Source organism: Notolepis coatsorum, assembly GCF_963971535.1.
Source record: "Notolepis coatsorum genome assembly, chromosome: 13".
Lineage (NCBI taxonomy): Eukaryota > Metazoa > Chordata > Actinopteri > Aulopiformes > Paralepididae > Notolepis > Notolepis coatsorum.
In genome coordinates this window covers 114,897,842-114,914,358 of record NC_140177.1, presented here as the reverse complement: position 1 = coordinate 114,914,358, position 16,517 = coordinate 114,897,842, and the positions used below count along the sequence as shown (strand labels likewise).

Sequence of the window (16,517 nt, the reverse complement as noted above, 5' to 3'; positions counted from 1 at the left end):
AAAATCGATTGCTTTTATTGATCCAACGCTACATACTGTAAACACATATTCCACGCTGTTCTGATGTTCCACAATGAATCCGATCGACTCGGGTTACATGCCTGAGAAGTAAAATGTGGATTCCGGATTTTTCTTTTCTCATCCATTTTCATTGAGTCCATTCCAAAAGGGTGCATTACCATCTGGGAGATGATAGGGGGCGGTTTTTTCACATCTGAGCTCCTGATGGGGCTGGTTTACCAACGGGAGACTCGGTTGATGAAATATGAATTCAGATTGTTAAAAAAGAATAACACGCTAATTGTCGTGGTGGGCATTCAGGCGTCGGGCTGATAACATGTGTTATCACGTGGTGGGCACTGAAAGTGTTAAGGAAACCAACAAACAGTTAGTATTGTTGACAGAGTCTGGCTATGGGGCGACAATAATGTGGTCAAGAGGCATGGTTTCTACCTTCAGCCTTTAATCGGCGTGGTTTATTATTTACATGGGAAGGCAGCAATACATGAGTTCTCCTCTCCGTGAGAGGCAGGTGGGAAAAAGATAGAGGGGGAGGAGACATCTCCTTAAATACTCTCCACCTGGTGGTAGCATTAGCGGCTCCGCCTATAGCACGCTCTAGTGGAAACAGTTATGTACAGTCAGTGGAAACAGTTGTGTACAGTTAGACAGTTACTTGCAATCCTACATATAACCTCTAACTTTAACACTCCCACTTAGGGTTGTATAGCACACTGTATAACTTCTTCAAAAACAATTTACAAAGAAAATAATACAGTTCAGAACATCAAAAAGAATATGGCAGTCAATATTTACACACCAAACATGACCTCTGCAAATCTCTTCAATTTCAGTTTGGAAGCAGGTTTCTTCATAGCGTCTGCTACCATGTCGTCCGTTGGACAATAAATCAGTGTCATTCTTTCTTCTCTGATGACAGATCTGATGAAATGATATTTTATATCTACATGTTTACATCTATGCCGGCACACACAGGGTTTCTAGCAATCGCAATGGTTCCCTGGTTGTCCTCGTAAACAACAGTCTTCATATATACATAGGTATCCATCCCTTCGAGCAGTTGTTCTAGATAAATACATTTCTGTATTGTCATAGCTAGAGCCATATATTCGGCTTCACAAGTTGATAGTGCCACTGTGGGCTGCTTCTTTGTTTTCCACAAAACCAGTGAGCTGTTGGTGTTCAAACTCACGCAATATCCTGTGGTACTTCCTCTATCTGTGGTGTCAGCTGCCCAGTCTGCATCACTGTAGGCTTTAAGCCCTAAGCCCTCGCTGCTCTTTCTGAAACACAGCTGTTTATCTGCTGTACCTTTGAGATAACGAAAAACATGTTTTGCTGTAATCCAGCGCTCCTCTGTGGGGTCAGCAAAATGCTGTGACAATTTGCTCACTACAAAACATAGGTCGGGGCGAGTACATGTTGTCGAATAGATGAGGCTACCCACAGCTTCTCTGTACATTTTTACATCTGTCAGTTTGGCTGTGGGGGAGAATGTTTCACCGTAGTCTATCCCCTCCCTCTGACTGTAACCTATAGCTACAAATCCCGCTTTGTACTTGGCGTGGCCTTCAATAGCCTCCTTGATTGAATACACCCATTTCCCTCCCACTGTCTGTCTGCCCTCTGGTAACTTGGTTAGAGTAAAGGTGTGGTTGTCCTCTAGGGACCTCATCTCCTCATCCATTGCTCTCTCCCATTTACTTGATTCAGGGGACACTATGGCCTCTTTAAAGGTCTGAGGTACCCCATTGACTACTCTGTAGCAGTAATCAATGGTGGTAAGTGTACTGTCATCCTCGTCACTTTCTCTCCGGCCATAGTCTGTCAGATACTTTGGGGGTTTGTGTTCCCTTGAGGGATACCTCCCACTGCTTGGGGCACGTGACGTCACCCTCGAGTGCTCCTCATCATCGCCCTCTGGGGGTTGCTGACTGTCTGTCTGCACGAATCAAATCAAATCAAATCAAATTTATTTATAGGGCCCGACAACACACGTTAATGTCCCCATGGGCCGTACAGGTCTTCTTTAAACAAGTCAAGAAGACAACATAACAATAAGTCAAGAACAGAACAAGAACACCATAGGGTCCAAACATTTTTTAGATGAATGCAAATAAATGAAAGAATGCAAGCACTCCCAGACATACCCCACGCGAAGGTAAGGAAAAACTCACTAAAACCTAACAATAGGGAAAAAAGCTCCACAGGCAATGTGGAGGAGAGAAACCTTAGAAGGGCCGTTCAAGGGGGGATCTCCCTTCTTAGATGTCGGTGATAGTAGTGTTGCAGACGGACAGTTGGTACTTAGCACGACCGTGCTAAGTACACTGGGCTGAGGTGTCTCTGTTTCTTCACACCTTACTCTGGAGTCCAGCTCTGGCTCCTCTGTCTGTGTCTCGCTCTCACATCTTTGTGACAAACTTGACTAGCCTGTGTCTCTGCACTCTCCCTTTACCGGGATGATAAACTAGGAAAGCGGGGCTTCCTTTGTCGTGCCCTACAAAGAGTCCTTTTTCACATCTGGACTCAAGCTTTCCTCTGTCCTGCAGGTAAGCATAACAACACACTGATCCAAATTGGTGCATTCTAGCTAGATTACACTTCTTTCCTGTCAGTGCTGTATACGGGGTGGTGCCCGTGTGCTTATTAAAGCACCTGTTTCTGGTGTAAGCGGCTTCTTGCACCGCATAATGCCATAGACTCTTAGGTAAGTTACTGTCTACTAGCTTACACCTAGCCATTTCGAAAAGAGTGCGCCATTCCCTCTCTGCCACTCCGTTCTGGTGTGGGGAATATGGACATGACGTCTCGTGTCTTATCTTGTTCCTTCTCAACAGTGAATGGAACTCTCTGTTTGTGAACTCGGTTCCGTTGTCGGACCTCAAGCATCTTATGTTACCATAAGGGGCTACGTCTGCCAGGAATTTCTCCGTGGCCTGGAGTGTGTCACTCTTTGCTTTGAGAAAGTAAACAAACACTGCCCCTGTGCACACATCTGTAAAATACTGTACATATCTAAAGCCTCCTATGGACTTGTTGCTTACTGGACCGGCTAGATCCGTGTTAACTAGCGCAAGTGGTACCTTTACTTTTTCTGTGGGATTTCTGTTTCTCGATTGAGTAAACTTCCCCTTTTTGCACACTACACATTCTTTGTCAGGTCTACGCTTTTCACCTTCAATGTGCATGCCTTCTGTCACTGCTTGCAGTTTCAGTAAATCCTCGTAATTACAATGACCCATAATCTCATGCCATGTCTGAATATCGTGACTGACAGTCACGTTACACATATCATTATTATTGTAGCAGGGTGGATTATCCCTGCTTTGTGGGAACGGGTGTGCACAGTCACTGGGTAGCGAGACACAGTAGAGCTCCGTCTGACTGCACCTTCGTCTTTGGGCCTGGAGCGTCAAACTGGAGGCCGGCAGTGGGAGTGGATGGGGCCCGGGATTTACCAACCTGGTCTGGTACTCTGGTCTTCCTCGCCTTTCCGGGGCGGTCAGCAGTACTCCCCAACTAGCTCTCACTTCCCCCAATACCTCCGTTAACCCTCCCACACCTAGTGACTGAATTGTAAATAAGTAACTTAGTTCCTCCCGCAAGCAGTACCCTCCCTCTGTGACATTAGAAACCTTAATAGCTGAAAGGGGGAAGTTGGGTAGGAAGGGGTTAAATGTGTTAACGTTACCTGCACCAAAAGGGTTAATATTAGGCTCAGGAATTGACACACACACAAGACTCCCATCTACATTCTTTACTGTTATTTGTACTGTTCAGCTACAAATAGTTAATAGCAATGGGTGGTTCTATGTTTACTTCAGTCGTAATTCAATATTTTGCAACACTTATATAATACACCCACACGTATAGAACCAGGTATTGCCGACCCAAATATAATAAACTTCAATGTGCTTGACTCGTCACCCACGTCTGGGTTAGTACCAGTGATAATACCTCTCTAAGGCTTTACTTATATAGTAGTGATAATACCTCTCTAAGGCTTTACTTATATAGTAACATTTCGGTTACCTCCAAGAGGGAAATGGTTAAGTAGATGGGAAAGTAATATTAAAGAACATACACGTTATCACACTCAAAGAAAATGAAAAAGGTGGGCCCACTTTACCAAACAAAAGTCCTATACTAATGCCGGCATGTAATGTTTATGGGGTACCCCTATGAACTGTAGTTAGCAACCATTAGCTTCGCCCGTAGGCCGTGACACACTGTGTACTGTGCGATAGGATCTTGGTCACCGAAGTGCCAGTGTACTCAACCAAGATGGCGGCCTCGCCGCACCACCACTAGTCCGGGTGGTAAGATGGCGTCGAACGCTCTCGTCCCAGGAGCTAGCAAGCTGTGTTAGGCAGGGGGGCAGTAGCGGGCTGGAGGCGCGTGCTGGGTGATGGCGACCTCTGCTGGATGGGACAAACTCCTGTGCTAGGCTGCCGACTGCCGGTGCTGAGAAGATGTTGACTGCCGGCGCTGACAGGCTGCTGACGGCCGGTGCTGGGTTGACGCGCTTTATAATCTGGTGGCTACCTTAACTGAAGCTACTCTGTGGGTCCTAGACAGCCCTCCTGCTAGCCGAAACATGCAACAACGCACGGTGCCTCTAACCACCAGTTCTCTTCAGGCAACGCTTGCCGGGCACCTCGCTGGAGGGGATAACGTTAACATAAGCCACTTGGATATACCGCTTTCTTCTAGGATAACTCGCTGTATCACTAGGGTTATTCCGTGGGGATATTCAACACGCTACTACGCTTATATTTCTACTATAACCCGTAATATACTCAAGTTCAATACGTTCACCCGCGTGTTCCACTACGGGGCTCTTCCAACGACACGACCATTCAGGTTCACGTCCAACGTCGAAGAGGCTGGTTCTCTCCACTTCCGTTTCAGTTGACTTGCTTCTCCTCCATGCCTCTCTCGTGCGCTCCGCCTGCCACCGCCGCCCCGTGCTGGCACCGCCAACTAGCCCCACAGGAAGAACTGGGTGAATTGAATATGATTCAGTTTAGTGTCTATAATCCATATTCCAGCCGGTGAGAGAAGGAGAAACTTGCGTCATTGTTCAGGAGAATATCAATGGAAACTGGTTAACATGTCTTTGTGCACAAAGGGGAGATAAAAGGCAAGTCAGCACTTCTGAATAATAGTTGAATATTCAGGGTGCTACATTATCATTACACTTGTCGTTGTCATTACACTCTGTTTGCAGATAATACATTTTCTGGTACACCTTTATGTTAAATCGTGTACCGTCAGGCTCTACAAGAACATTTTTACCTTTATCGAAGAATACTTTGGCACCGTTCGCAGTTGCAGCTATTACAGAGAATAGTCCTTGTGGGAACGATGGTACGTAGAGAGTGTTCTTTAACGTCACTGTACACCGGCGCCCCTCACTGTCTGTGAGGCATACCTGTGCGTCTCCTTTCTCTTGCGCCAACCTGTAGGTGCGCTTCCTGTCTGCCAGCTCCATGCTGTGTCTCTCCGGGTGGAAAGTGTTGTCAAAGTTCTTGAACCGACTCCTGTCGTTGATGACGTGGGACGACGCACCTGTGTCCACGATCAGTCCCTTCCTTTGGGCCTGCTGCAGCTGCGTTGGCCTGGTGACGTACGCTGTCTGCGCCCCGAAGATGAAGTCTTCTTGTCCCGCTACTCTCCGGGCGTCGTCTCGATTCGTCTCACGTTGACTGTACCCACCATCTTGTCCGCTGGCGCCATCTTGTCCACAGCCGCCATCTTGTCCATAGCCGCCGTCTTGTCCATAGCCGTCATCTTGTCCATGCACGTATCACGCGCTCTGGTCGTATTTCTTCATGCACGCTCTGTCTGTGTGCCCCGTGGATTTGCAGAAGCTACACCAGACAGTCTTTGTGCAGTCGCCTTTCCGATGGCCTTTTTCTCCGCATCGCCAACACGCCAGCTCCGTCGTGGGCCTGGTCTTCTCCCTCTGCGTCGCTCGGGCCTTCAGCACCCTCTCCGATATAATGTTCTCTCAACAAACACTCCCAGGCTTTCTCTGCCTTTGTCTTTAGTGTCGCGGAATATCAGCCCCAAGCTTGTGTCGTCGAGCAGTGGTGCTAACTCACAGTATGCGTCTGCATTACGCTTGTCGTCCAGGGCTTGTGCTTCCGCCGTCAGGTCTCCCGTGAGGGCCGTCAAGATCGTCGTCTTCAGTCCCACACCGTGCATGCAGCATAACATGCGCTCTTCCCAGAGCTCATAGTCCTCTGCCTTTCCATTGAATGAGGGCCATTTGCTCCTTCCCTTGGTCGCCATCCTCTTGTTTGATGGTAGACAACATTGAGACAAAGCTTCCTGACACATCTCCATCCAAACTCTTGGAAGAACTCATTGAAATCTCATCTGATACCACCTGGAGAGCTAGTTTCAGAGTGTGGTGCTGAGTACCAAGTATCTCATGATGCAGCCATTAAGGTGTTGATACCATTCAGCACCACATATCTGTGTGAAGCTGGCTTTTCATCCATGACAACTCTGAAAACAAAATATAGGGCCAAGTTGAGCCTTGAGGATGACATGCGTGTTGCCTTGTCAAAGATCTCCCCACGTATTGACCGTATTATTAGCCAGCAGCAGCAGACCTCGCATTGAGCTAGAAATGTCCACTGAGTGAACGAGTGCTTATTTTCTGTATTTATTTATATTTTTTGAGAAATGGTAACTTGGTGATCCTTTTCTGTATTTAAAAAAAATACATGATTTTCTGTTTTTGAGAAATGGTCAAACTTATCCAAATATGCTATTTTTATGGAGAACAGTGCAGCTGCAACCGATAGCACTTTAGTGATCCTTTTCTGTATTTAAAAAAAAAACATGATTTTCAGTTTTTAGCACTTTAGTGATAATTTTCTGTAATTTTATTTAAAGAAATATGCTATTTGATTTACTACTACAAGCAGTGTAATGTCAACAGTACTAAGCCATTTAGACCTGAAACACCTGTTAATAATGCATTATATAGCCTGCATATACACACAAATGTGTTTCCCGGTTTCTTAAATAAACATTATTTTGAAAGCAAGCACTTTTGTCATCATTGTAGCAAAAAAGACAGGACCGGAAAAGTCTTTATCGTATGTAGGGGTGCCCTGGAATATTTTATTGAACACAGGGGTGCCTTGGCAGCAGAAAGGTTGAGAACCCCTGATTTCTAGTCCATGTTATCTCTGGTTGTATCATCTAGTCCATGTATCTGGTTGTATCATCTAGTCCATGTCTCTGGTTGTGTCATCTAGTCCATGTTATCTCTGGTTGTATCATCTAGTCCAGGGGTGGCCAACCCGCGGCTCGCGAGCCGCATGCGGCTCTTTGCCCGTCAATGTGCGGCTCTTCCATCCATAAAATTTTTTTTTTTTAAATTATATAAAAAAAAAACAATTACGTTTTTTTTTTTTTTTACTTTTTTTTTTTTTTATGTCACTCATTCCATAAGGACGTAGAATAAACATTTACAATTTTTTTTTAAATGGTCCATTTGCATGTTCTTGGTATCTGAATCTAGGGACATATATGGATCAGTGTCAGAAATAGTGTGTCTGTTACTAGGCTTGAGTAAATTGTAATGAACCAAAGGAGAATATCAATTCTATTTAAAAAAAAATGTATCTTTGACTGTGAATAACACCATGCTAAAATTGACCAGACCTGAAAAATCTAAGCAAATGAATAAAGGGAAGATGATTAAACAGAAGGTTTTGTAGATACAGTACTGAATTCTGCCATCTTTTTTATAATGTAAATTTCTCCACCATTTTCATCATATTGCAACACCGTTTTTTGCAAGACGTTCACAGAAAGGTAGAGAAACTAACTGCGTTCTGTTTTATGGCAATAACGTTCAGGTTTGTGGGAGATAATTCGAAAAAATAAGAGAAATTAAAAAGTAAATCCAGAAGTCAGATGATTGACAGGGGCTGGTGTGAGCTGGGTAGGGTAGTTTTTCGAAATTTGAAAGCCCTGAGTCTCTTCCTTCAAAAGACTACACTCACTTTTGGCTGTGCCACTTCCTCCTGTCAATATGCGCCGGTTTCTGACTCAATGCCCTGAGATTTCTATAATCTTATATTTCACTAATAACAGTTAAAATAATTGGTAAACAAACGTAATGCTGAAAATATACACTTTTACTGTATATCTCGGGCTTAAGAGGTTAACCCTGTGAGGCCCAAATTAAAAAGAAATTAGCAACTTCAGAGGCCAGAGGGTGGGACATATAAACACATTTACTATAAAATAGCATTGTGACGCTGAACAACAGGACCAATTGACTATACATGTGCTTAAAGGGGAACTATCTTATAAATGGCCTTTTTCAGTGTTTACCATTGTTTCTTAGCTATGTGGACTTATATTAATAGGATATATGTCTCTAATTCTCATATTGGCGCATTCTTCCAATTCTCCTCTCACAATATTCACCCTCACTGAACTGAGTCATCTGAAAATGTGCATATCTGTGATGTCAGAGATTTCTCAGCTGCATAATAATGTGGCAGTTGATGTGGCAGTTGGCACCAGGCCACACAGTGGTTGGCGCCCAGCCTCAAAACGGCTTAAGATCTTGAGGTAGAAAAATGCGGTTTTTAGTACTTGATTAGAAATACAAAACAATGCATTTTTTTTGAAAAAAACCTAGGTGTTCCATAGACTCACAGGAATTGTGTAAAAGTGCCCAAATAGTGAAAGAAATAGTAAAATAGTTCCCCTTTAACATTTTTTAAATAAACATTATTTTTTTAAATGGCTAAAAGTGATTTTGTAATTTTGCAACCGTGGGTCTCACAGGGTACTTTTAACCCTGTGAGGCCCAAATAAAAAAGACATTAGCAACTTCAGAGGCCAGAGGGTGAGACCTATAAACACATGAAGGGTGCCGTGACTGAAAAAAAGGTTGAGAAACGCTGGTATATGGTGTGGCTCTTTGTGGTACCACAGTCATTTTTGTGGCTCTTAGTCTCTGACTGGTTGGCCACCCCTGATCTAGTCCATGTCTCTGGTTGTGTGTGCTCAGTCTTCTCCAGTGCCCCGGAGGCTCACATGCTGCTGCGGTCCAAAAGAGCCAACTCCTTCCTCGAGGAACTCAAACCTGGAAACATGGAGCGTGAATGTGTGGAGGAGAAGTGTGAGTTTGAAGAGGCCAGAGAGATCTTCCAGACCAGGGAGGCCACCGTAAGCTGCTTGTGTGTACAGTGGTTCTAACACCACGCGCCGCCAGGGGGTGACCATTTGATGTTTCCATTGATGTATCTTTAATGTCTGTTTTTATTTTATGTGACTTTCCCAATTAAGCCATTGGAGAAATTGGAGAGTTAAAAGTCACTGAAAAGTCACCTCGTATAGGGAGGTGTAGAGTCTGACGTCGCTTTGGACCGCCCGCAAAGTCCACCCATATAGGGATTTATCATTGGGAAAATGGATTATCTGCTATTGTAACAATTCCGCCGCATGGAAATTGAAAAGCTTAAAATGTTTGCACAAAATGAGTTCCCTTCTATTACTAACATTTGTCCCAATACCTATGCTGACTTGACTGTTCTAATATACAGTCATTTTACACTATTCATACAAATATATTGGTCATTGAAAAAGCCTCATATTATACACAAAGGAAAAATAGCTATTTGAGAAAAATAACTATTACATCACTGTACCAATATGTTTGCATCTAAATATATATATATATTTCCTCCCTTTGTATGATTTTATATATATATTACCGACTCACTAACTGTTGATTTTTCACTTACAGTTGGAATTCTGGACGGTATACACAGGTATGAGAGGAAACAGCCATCTTACTTGTATTTCATAAATTGTGGATCATGATGTGAAACCTTAGCATAGATCTGTCAATCACAGTTTATGTGAGCCAAAAACAGGCTACCATACATCATTCATCTGATGAAAGAAAATAAAAGTAAAAAAGTATTTCACACACATCTTTCTATGGTATATCTTAGATGGGAACCAGTGTAATTCAAACTTCTGTGCCAATGGGACGTGTGTGGACCTGTATCAGGACTATGCCTGTCGCTGCACTCCAGGCTATGAGGGGAAATACTGTGACCAGTGTGAGTGGTGTGCATGTGTGTGCGTGTGTGTGTGTGTGTGTGTGTGTGCGTGTGTGCATGTGTGCATGTGTGATTTTATTTTTAGCATCAGTTGGAAAAACTTCGGGATGCAATTTACCATTTAGATTATTATCATCGTTTTTTTGACGACTGTTGCTATAGACGGGTTTCTCGTCCACGTCAGACTGTGTGCTCGCATCAAGCAGGAAAAAAGGAACATAATCCTGGAAAGACTACAATATATTTGTATTTGTTAGTCATGCTAGCGATCTAAACAACCAATCCAAAGCTAGATAAAAGGTGAAAGACTCACACTCGCAGCCAGGTTGATTTGGCAAAATAACACTCGGCCGTTTTTGTTTGAAACAACTTCTAGTCAAGGGAGTGCCATGGTTTCTCCACAGAGCGCCGTTGTACTTGAGTGCAGCAACTCAATGCAGGTAGGAAACAATTCAGTCATGTGATTCTTCGGGGTAATGCTGATTGGCTCAAACACGGTGTGTTTATACACAAGAAACCTGTCTATATGGTAAACACTTTATGTAACGGAGTTGCTGGAGGAGTCTGATAACCCTTTCACTACCACACAACAGAAGGTTAACCTTCCACTACCACACTACAGACGGTTAACCTTCTGTATTGTCGCAGTGAAATGGTTAACCATTAGGTAGTGTGTGGTAGTGAAATGGTTAAACTCACTAGTCTACTGCCCTTCCTTCAAATCAAGGGTATGCTTTTGATCTGGCTGGATGAGTATAGTGCTGTGGTTCGAAACCGTGTTGAATTATAGGCCTAGAGGAAGTGAAAGTCCTCGCCAGTGTTACAGACGTCATTCAAGCTAGCAAGCACTATTGCTTTCTCTCCCAGACTGAAACCTGTACCTCGACGTTTCCTGTGCTTGCCAACGCGAAAGGCAACCAAGCGAGCGAATCAAACACATGACACAAAAGGGATTTAGCTAAAGGGTAGTATTTATGATGAGTGAGTTTATCAGACCTCTCCAACTCTGTTAAACTAGCATGAATTACACCTGTGACGCTCGTGCCGCTCGACACAGATCGAGCTGGGTGAGCTCTCTCTAGCTGAGGTTTCTGTTGCGATGTATAGAGTTTAGGGGTATGGGTTTAATAGAGTTGGAGATGTCTGCTAAACTCACTCCTCATAACTGCCCTTAGCCCTTAGTGCAGACTTTTGAATTGGCTCGATCGGTATATTGCCTCTCTTGCTGGCAAGCGCAGGACTCACAGTTCAAAACGGGTCGAGGTACCGGTTTCAGCCCGGGAGAGGAAGTGAACGTCCCTGCTATAGCTCGACACCTGTGACAACTAGGCTCTGAGAGATGCGATATTCCTAGGCAATACTTGTTAATGGTGTATACTGTACTGTTTGTTGTGTCCAGTCACCACAGCTTCTAATTGCTCTGTTGACAATGGGAACTGTGACCATGAGTGTGCAGAGGTTGAACATGGTCTGAAACGAACGTGTAGTTGCGTGAACGGATATCGTCTGCAGGATGATCCCAAAAAGTGTGCACCGGTGGGTAAGTAAATTCAATGATTTCAAATGTCCCCCAAAATATAGCTGTGTAGGCCTTTAACACATTCCCTGCCACGCACTTTCAGCATCTTATACCATTCTCTGCCAGTACTGTAAGTCTATGGAGATGTTCACCTTCTTTGTAGGGCTATAACTTTTTAAATTGTATTGCTAAATTGACATTACTATGGCCCATTAAACATCGATTATCTATCGTTAAGGATGTAGGAACGTTTTTCTTTTTCATGCATACATTCATACGAAAATACCGTCTAGAATATAAATATGTTTTTATCGTTTTCTGCAGTAATTCCTAGAACGTGAGATATCTGGCATAAACGCATATATAGATTATCAAATGCCGTTTGTTGCCAATCCACGCTATATAAAAAATTTCAACTGTACATGATCCTAAACGTTGGGCGATGAGACTGGAGCAAAAAGATCCCAGTTATTTGATGGGGATCGAGTCGATCCATTTCCGGTTTGTATAATAATAATACACGCCCAAATCATGTCGATTATTGAGTTATGGCAGCGATCCATATCCACGGTGTGTGGCTAGAGTCCCACAACGATATGCGAGTGGCCGGACGCATTTCGGAGACGCACCAAGATCCAACCGGCCATTTCCGGTTTGGCAACTCACCGATCATCCACCAGGGGGCAGTATTGAAGCGTTGCAGAGTTGTGCCGAGTCCCACTGAATCAGACCAGGCTCCGTGAGGGAAATATGAATAACATGGCTAAAATATGAAATATGATCTCAATAACGTTGTACGCCGTGGATTGGCAGAATTCGCATGAACTTGAAACACGTCGTACAACGGTATTGGCGCAGGATGTGTTAATGACCCCCCCCCCACGTAGTTACGTAGTTACAGTAAGTAGTCATTTCACAAAAATAACCATTTCCCTAAATATTTGCCAAATCATTCTGTTTTGTCTTAAAGGGGCACTCCAGCACCTATTTGTACCTAATCTCACAGATATCCAAAAACTCTAAACAGTTTTGCACACGTCCATTTTGTTTGATTTATTGAGAGTAAATTAGTTTGAATATAGCCACCAGTGATGCCAACTAAACTGTCAAACTAAATGAAAATGTGTGCAAAACTATTTAGGGTTTTTGTGTTTTGTGTGTGAGCTTATGTGCAGAAATGAGTTTTGAGCTCTCAAAAGAGGGACTATTCAACGTGATGACAGTCCAAGTAGTACCTAAACCTAGAATTAGCATCTACATGTTTTGTTTGCTTTTAGAATAGATGTTTAAAATGCATATAGATTCTACTATTGCAGAGTTAGAACCTGAAAGCAATGGTGGAAAGTAGCTTATTACTTTGAGTAGATTTGTTTTAGGTTAAAGGTCAACTTGCAGGTTAAACCCTACTCTGCAATTATGGGTAGTTTACATCATTGGTATCTAATTTAATTATTTATTTTTTTCCATTTGACGCCGGAAATGCCACTCAGAAAGGGTTAAATGGGTCCACGCACGAATAACATGCACGGAGCAAGTCAAAAAGCTTATCAGACCAGGGGCGTAACTCCCGCGGGGGACATTGGAATGTGTCCCCGCATTTTTTCAGAATGCAGTTATGTCCCCCCCCCTTCTGACTACCTGTCCTATTATTATGCAAAGAGGAGTAGATGGGGGTCGCATTCTTGCCCTTGCCTAGAGCTAAACCAGCAGCAGTGACGACACCAGCAGTGTGTGTGTGTGTGTGTGCAGTGGTGCGTTCCTGAAATCAACTGGGATTGCACTCGCTATTTGCATATCAATAGCGCCGGTCGTCAGGTGTGTTAAATACGACCGGCGCTATTGATATGCAAATAGCGAGTACTTATCTGGGCTTGCACTTAGTGCACCCCCGTCCCATGAACAGTGATGTACCTGAACGCGTTCAATGAACGATCGTTCATGAACGCGTTCGTATTTTGGGCGAACGTGAACTGAACGTACTGATTATCCGCTAAATGAACGTAATTGAGAACGCGTTCATTCTCAGCGCTGTGTAACGGAGTTCAAAAGTGCGTTCATTCTCAGCACTCTGTTATAACGGCGTTCAAAGATGTGCCAGATTTCATATGTATTTCAGCCGAAAACCCAGTTAAAATACACCGTAAACAGGCTTTAAAATTATGTGGAAAACCAACCGATCTGGCAACGCGCCTGTCAACCCCTGCTACGTCATCAGACTCATCACAACAACAGCTGAATCTGCGAGCAGAAGCTGAGAGCTGCGCAGCAGCAGGTCGGGAGCAGCACTCGCTCAGAGAACTCTACCTCTTGACGTCGGTGCTTGGGGATTTAAAATAGTTTAACGTTAAAGTCAGTACTGACTCAGACGGAAACAATCTAACGTTTGTCTGTAAACTTTGTCCACCCGGTTTGAAGAAGCAAGTCCCCACATCGACGCGACGACGTCGACAGCAACATTGAGAATATGCAAACGTCCTGTTTTAGTTTTCATAATAAAGACAATTCAAGCAAAGTTGTTCCTCATGTTTTTGAAAATATACTGTAGAGATGAAAGCTGCAGTGTGGACTGAATGCGCGGTGGCAAAGCGTTATGGAAATGCCAGTATTCTGATTGCTGTCTGTGTGGTTCAATATTTTTTACAAATAATAGTTTGCAGCAACGTATTGAAAAAAGAACTAACAAAATGGGCCGTTCAATATCTCCTTTAAATATGTTCGAAATGTCAAACAGACCTGGGTACCTACAGGCTACAGTCTATCACTACTTTTGGGAATCTAAGTGTTTATCCAGGTTCTGGGGCCAAGTGATTGATTGATTGAACACTTTATTAACATATTGCAGAATGGGTACAGTATAGTACAGCTCAGTCATGAATTGAAAATGGGGGACCCTGATGTAAACAAGACGAAAGTCTTTCTCTGGTCTGCATCCCCTTAACAATTGTATGTATTGAGCTGTACTGTATCAGGGTCCCCCATTTTCAATTAATCAGGACATACATGACATACAGATAGACAGTACTGCTACATCTATACATTTATGACATACCAGATTTGCAAATACAGTACTGTTTGTGATACAAAAAAGATTAAAAAAAATGCGGTATTGCACCCCTGGTATTTAAAAAAAATCTAGGTAGAGGGGGGGGGGCGCCCCTAACCCCCCCCAGCGACGTCACTCGCCACGCCCACAAATCTTTCCCCCGCACACCTGGAGAGAGAGTTACGCCATGCACTGTATCAGACGCTAGCACGGCCGTGACGTCACTTCAGGCAACTTATGCCTTATGCTAGGCTGACCAAACGTCCTCTTTTGCCCGGACATGTCCTCTTTTCACGCCCTGTCCGGGGCGTCCGGGGGGGGGTTTATAAATTCATGGAAATGTCCGGGGTTTCATTGTTTTTCAGTTTCAGTTTCAGTTTCACGGCCCTTTGCGAGCATCTAAAGGCTCGGGACTGCATTTTTCGCTGAACATATTAATTACCGAATTAAAGCGCTATTCGTTGTCGTTCGAATGCCATCTGAATCGTCAAAATCCGTGCCTCGGTTCTCGAGTTACATGCCGATATGTCAGGCGTGCAACTTTTTACATGGCTTGCCAGATTATCACCCCGGAGAAGCATGCAGCTGCAGAGCCGCAGAGCCAGCGGCGCTCTCAGGGCCGCGCTCTGACGGCCGCGCTGTGAGGGCCGCTCAGCAGCGCCACCCACCCAATGGCTGAATTGCCAATGGCTGAATTGGAGTATTTCACTGTGCGGGCACAGCTGCGAGATCCGCACGGGGCCAGACTCGAGGGAGTAAATTAACTATACTACTTTTGCTCACACAATATCTTGAATGAATGCGTTTATTTATTTCGAACATAAATTGAAAATGAATAATAATAAAAAAAACAAGTAATAAACAGATTAAAAAACAAACAAGCAGGAGTATAGAATGAAGTGTAAACGTATGTATTCCTACCCCCTTGATTGATTGATTGATTGATTGATTGATTGATTGATTGATTGATTGATTGATTGATTGATTGATTGATTGATTGATTGAAAACTTTATTAACAGATTGCAGAATGGGTACAATACAGTACGGCTCAATACACACAATTGTTAAGGGGATGCAGACCAGAGAAAGACTTTCGTCTTGTTTACATCAGGGTCCCCCATTTTCAATTCATCATAACATTATGACATACATGACATACAGACAGGCATGCGTTGTTCATGGGACGGGGTAGCACGGTGTGCAAGCTCACTCGCTATTTGCATATCAATAGCGCCGGTCGTCAGGTGTGTTAAATACGTTCTCAGACACATTCACACCTAACTTGTTGTGAAGACGTGTTACATTCCATTCGTAGAGGCAATTAGGCACTGTCTTTAGTCTGTGCCCAAGCGAGGGGACATTAAATGCGCATTCGCGGGAGCGCGCGTGCACGTGGTGCGTGTCACCCCAGATGATTTCAATAACGCACCACTGCATACAGATAGACAGTATTCAGTATACCTTCACACTCTATTATCTTATGCAACTCATATTCACTCCAGAAACTGAAATATACATACATTGTTGAATGAACAGCCTGTTTCTTGAAGTTAGACTCTCCTCTAAATTGTAACCCCCCCTCTCTATAACAGAATTTTTGGATGTTACCCGGGAGTGAATTGTTTCGTGCTTTAAACATGATTTGTGCAGTCTTAAATTCAGCCAGGTCCCAGAGTTTCATGGCATGTGTGTTCCAGATATCCTACCTTATTGATAATCAAATCAAAATCAAATGTATTTGTAAGGCCCGACAACACACGTTAATGTCCCTTCAGGCCCATGTCCCTTCAGGCTATGGATTTGCGGTATTTTCCAGCT

General features: G+C 43.7%; 1 protein-coding gene across 1 annotated transcript in view; it reads left to right on the top strand.

The window, feature by feature from the left end:
* proca (protein C (inactivator of coagulation factors Va and VIIIa), a) overlaps nt 1-16,517 on the top strand; it is a gene marked incomplete at both ends in the record, with an annotated part of 86,198 nt that overhangs the window by 48,690 nt on the left and 20,991 nt on the right. The window contains 4 exons of the mRNA XM_084327774.1: nt 9,077-9,234; nt 9,815-9,839; nt 10,026-10,136; nt 11,536-11,676. Coding sequence (XP_084183900.1) covers nt 9,077-9,234; nt 9,815-9,839; nt 10,026-10,136; nt 11,536-11,676 — 435 coding nt within the window. The remainder of the gene's footprint in view (nt 1-9,076; nt 9,235-9,814; nt 9,840-10,025; nt 10,137-11,535; nt 11,677-16,517) is intronic.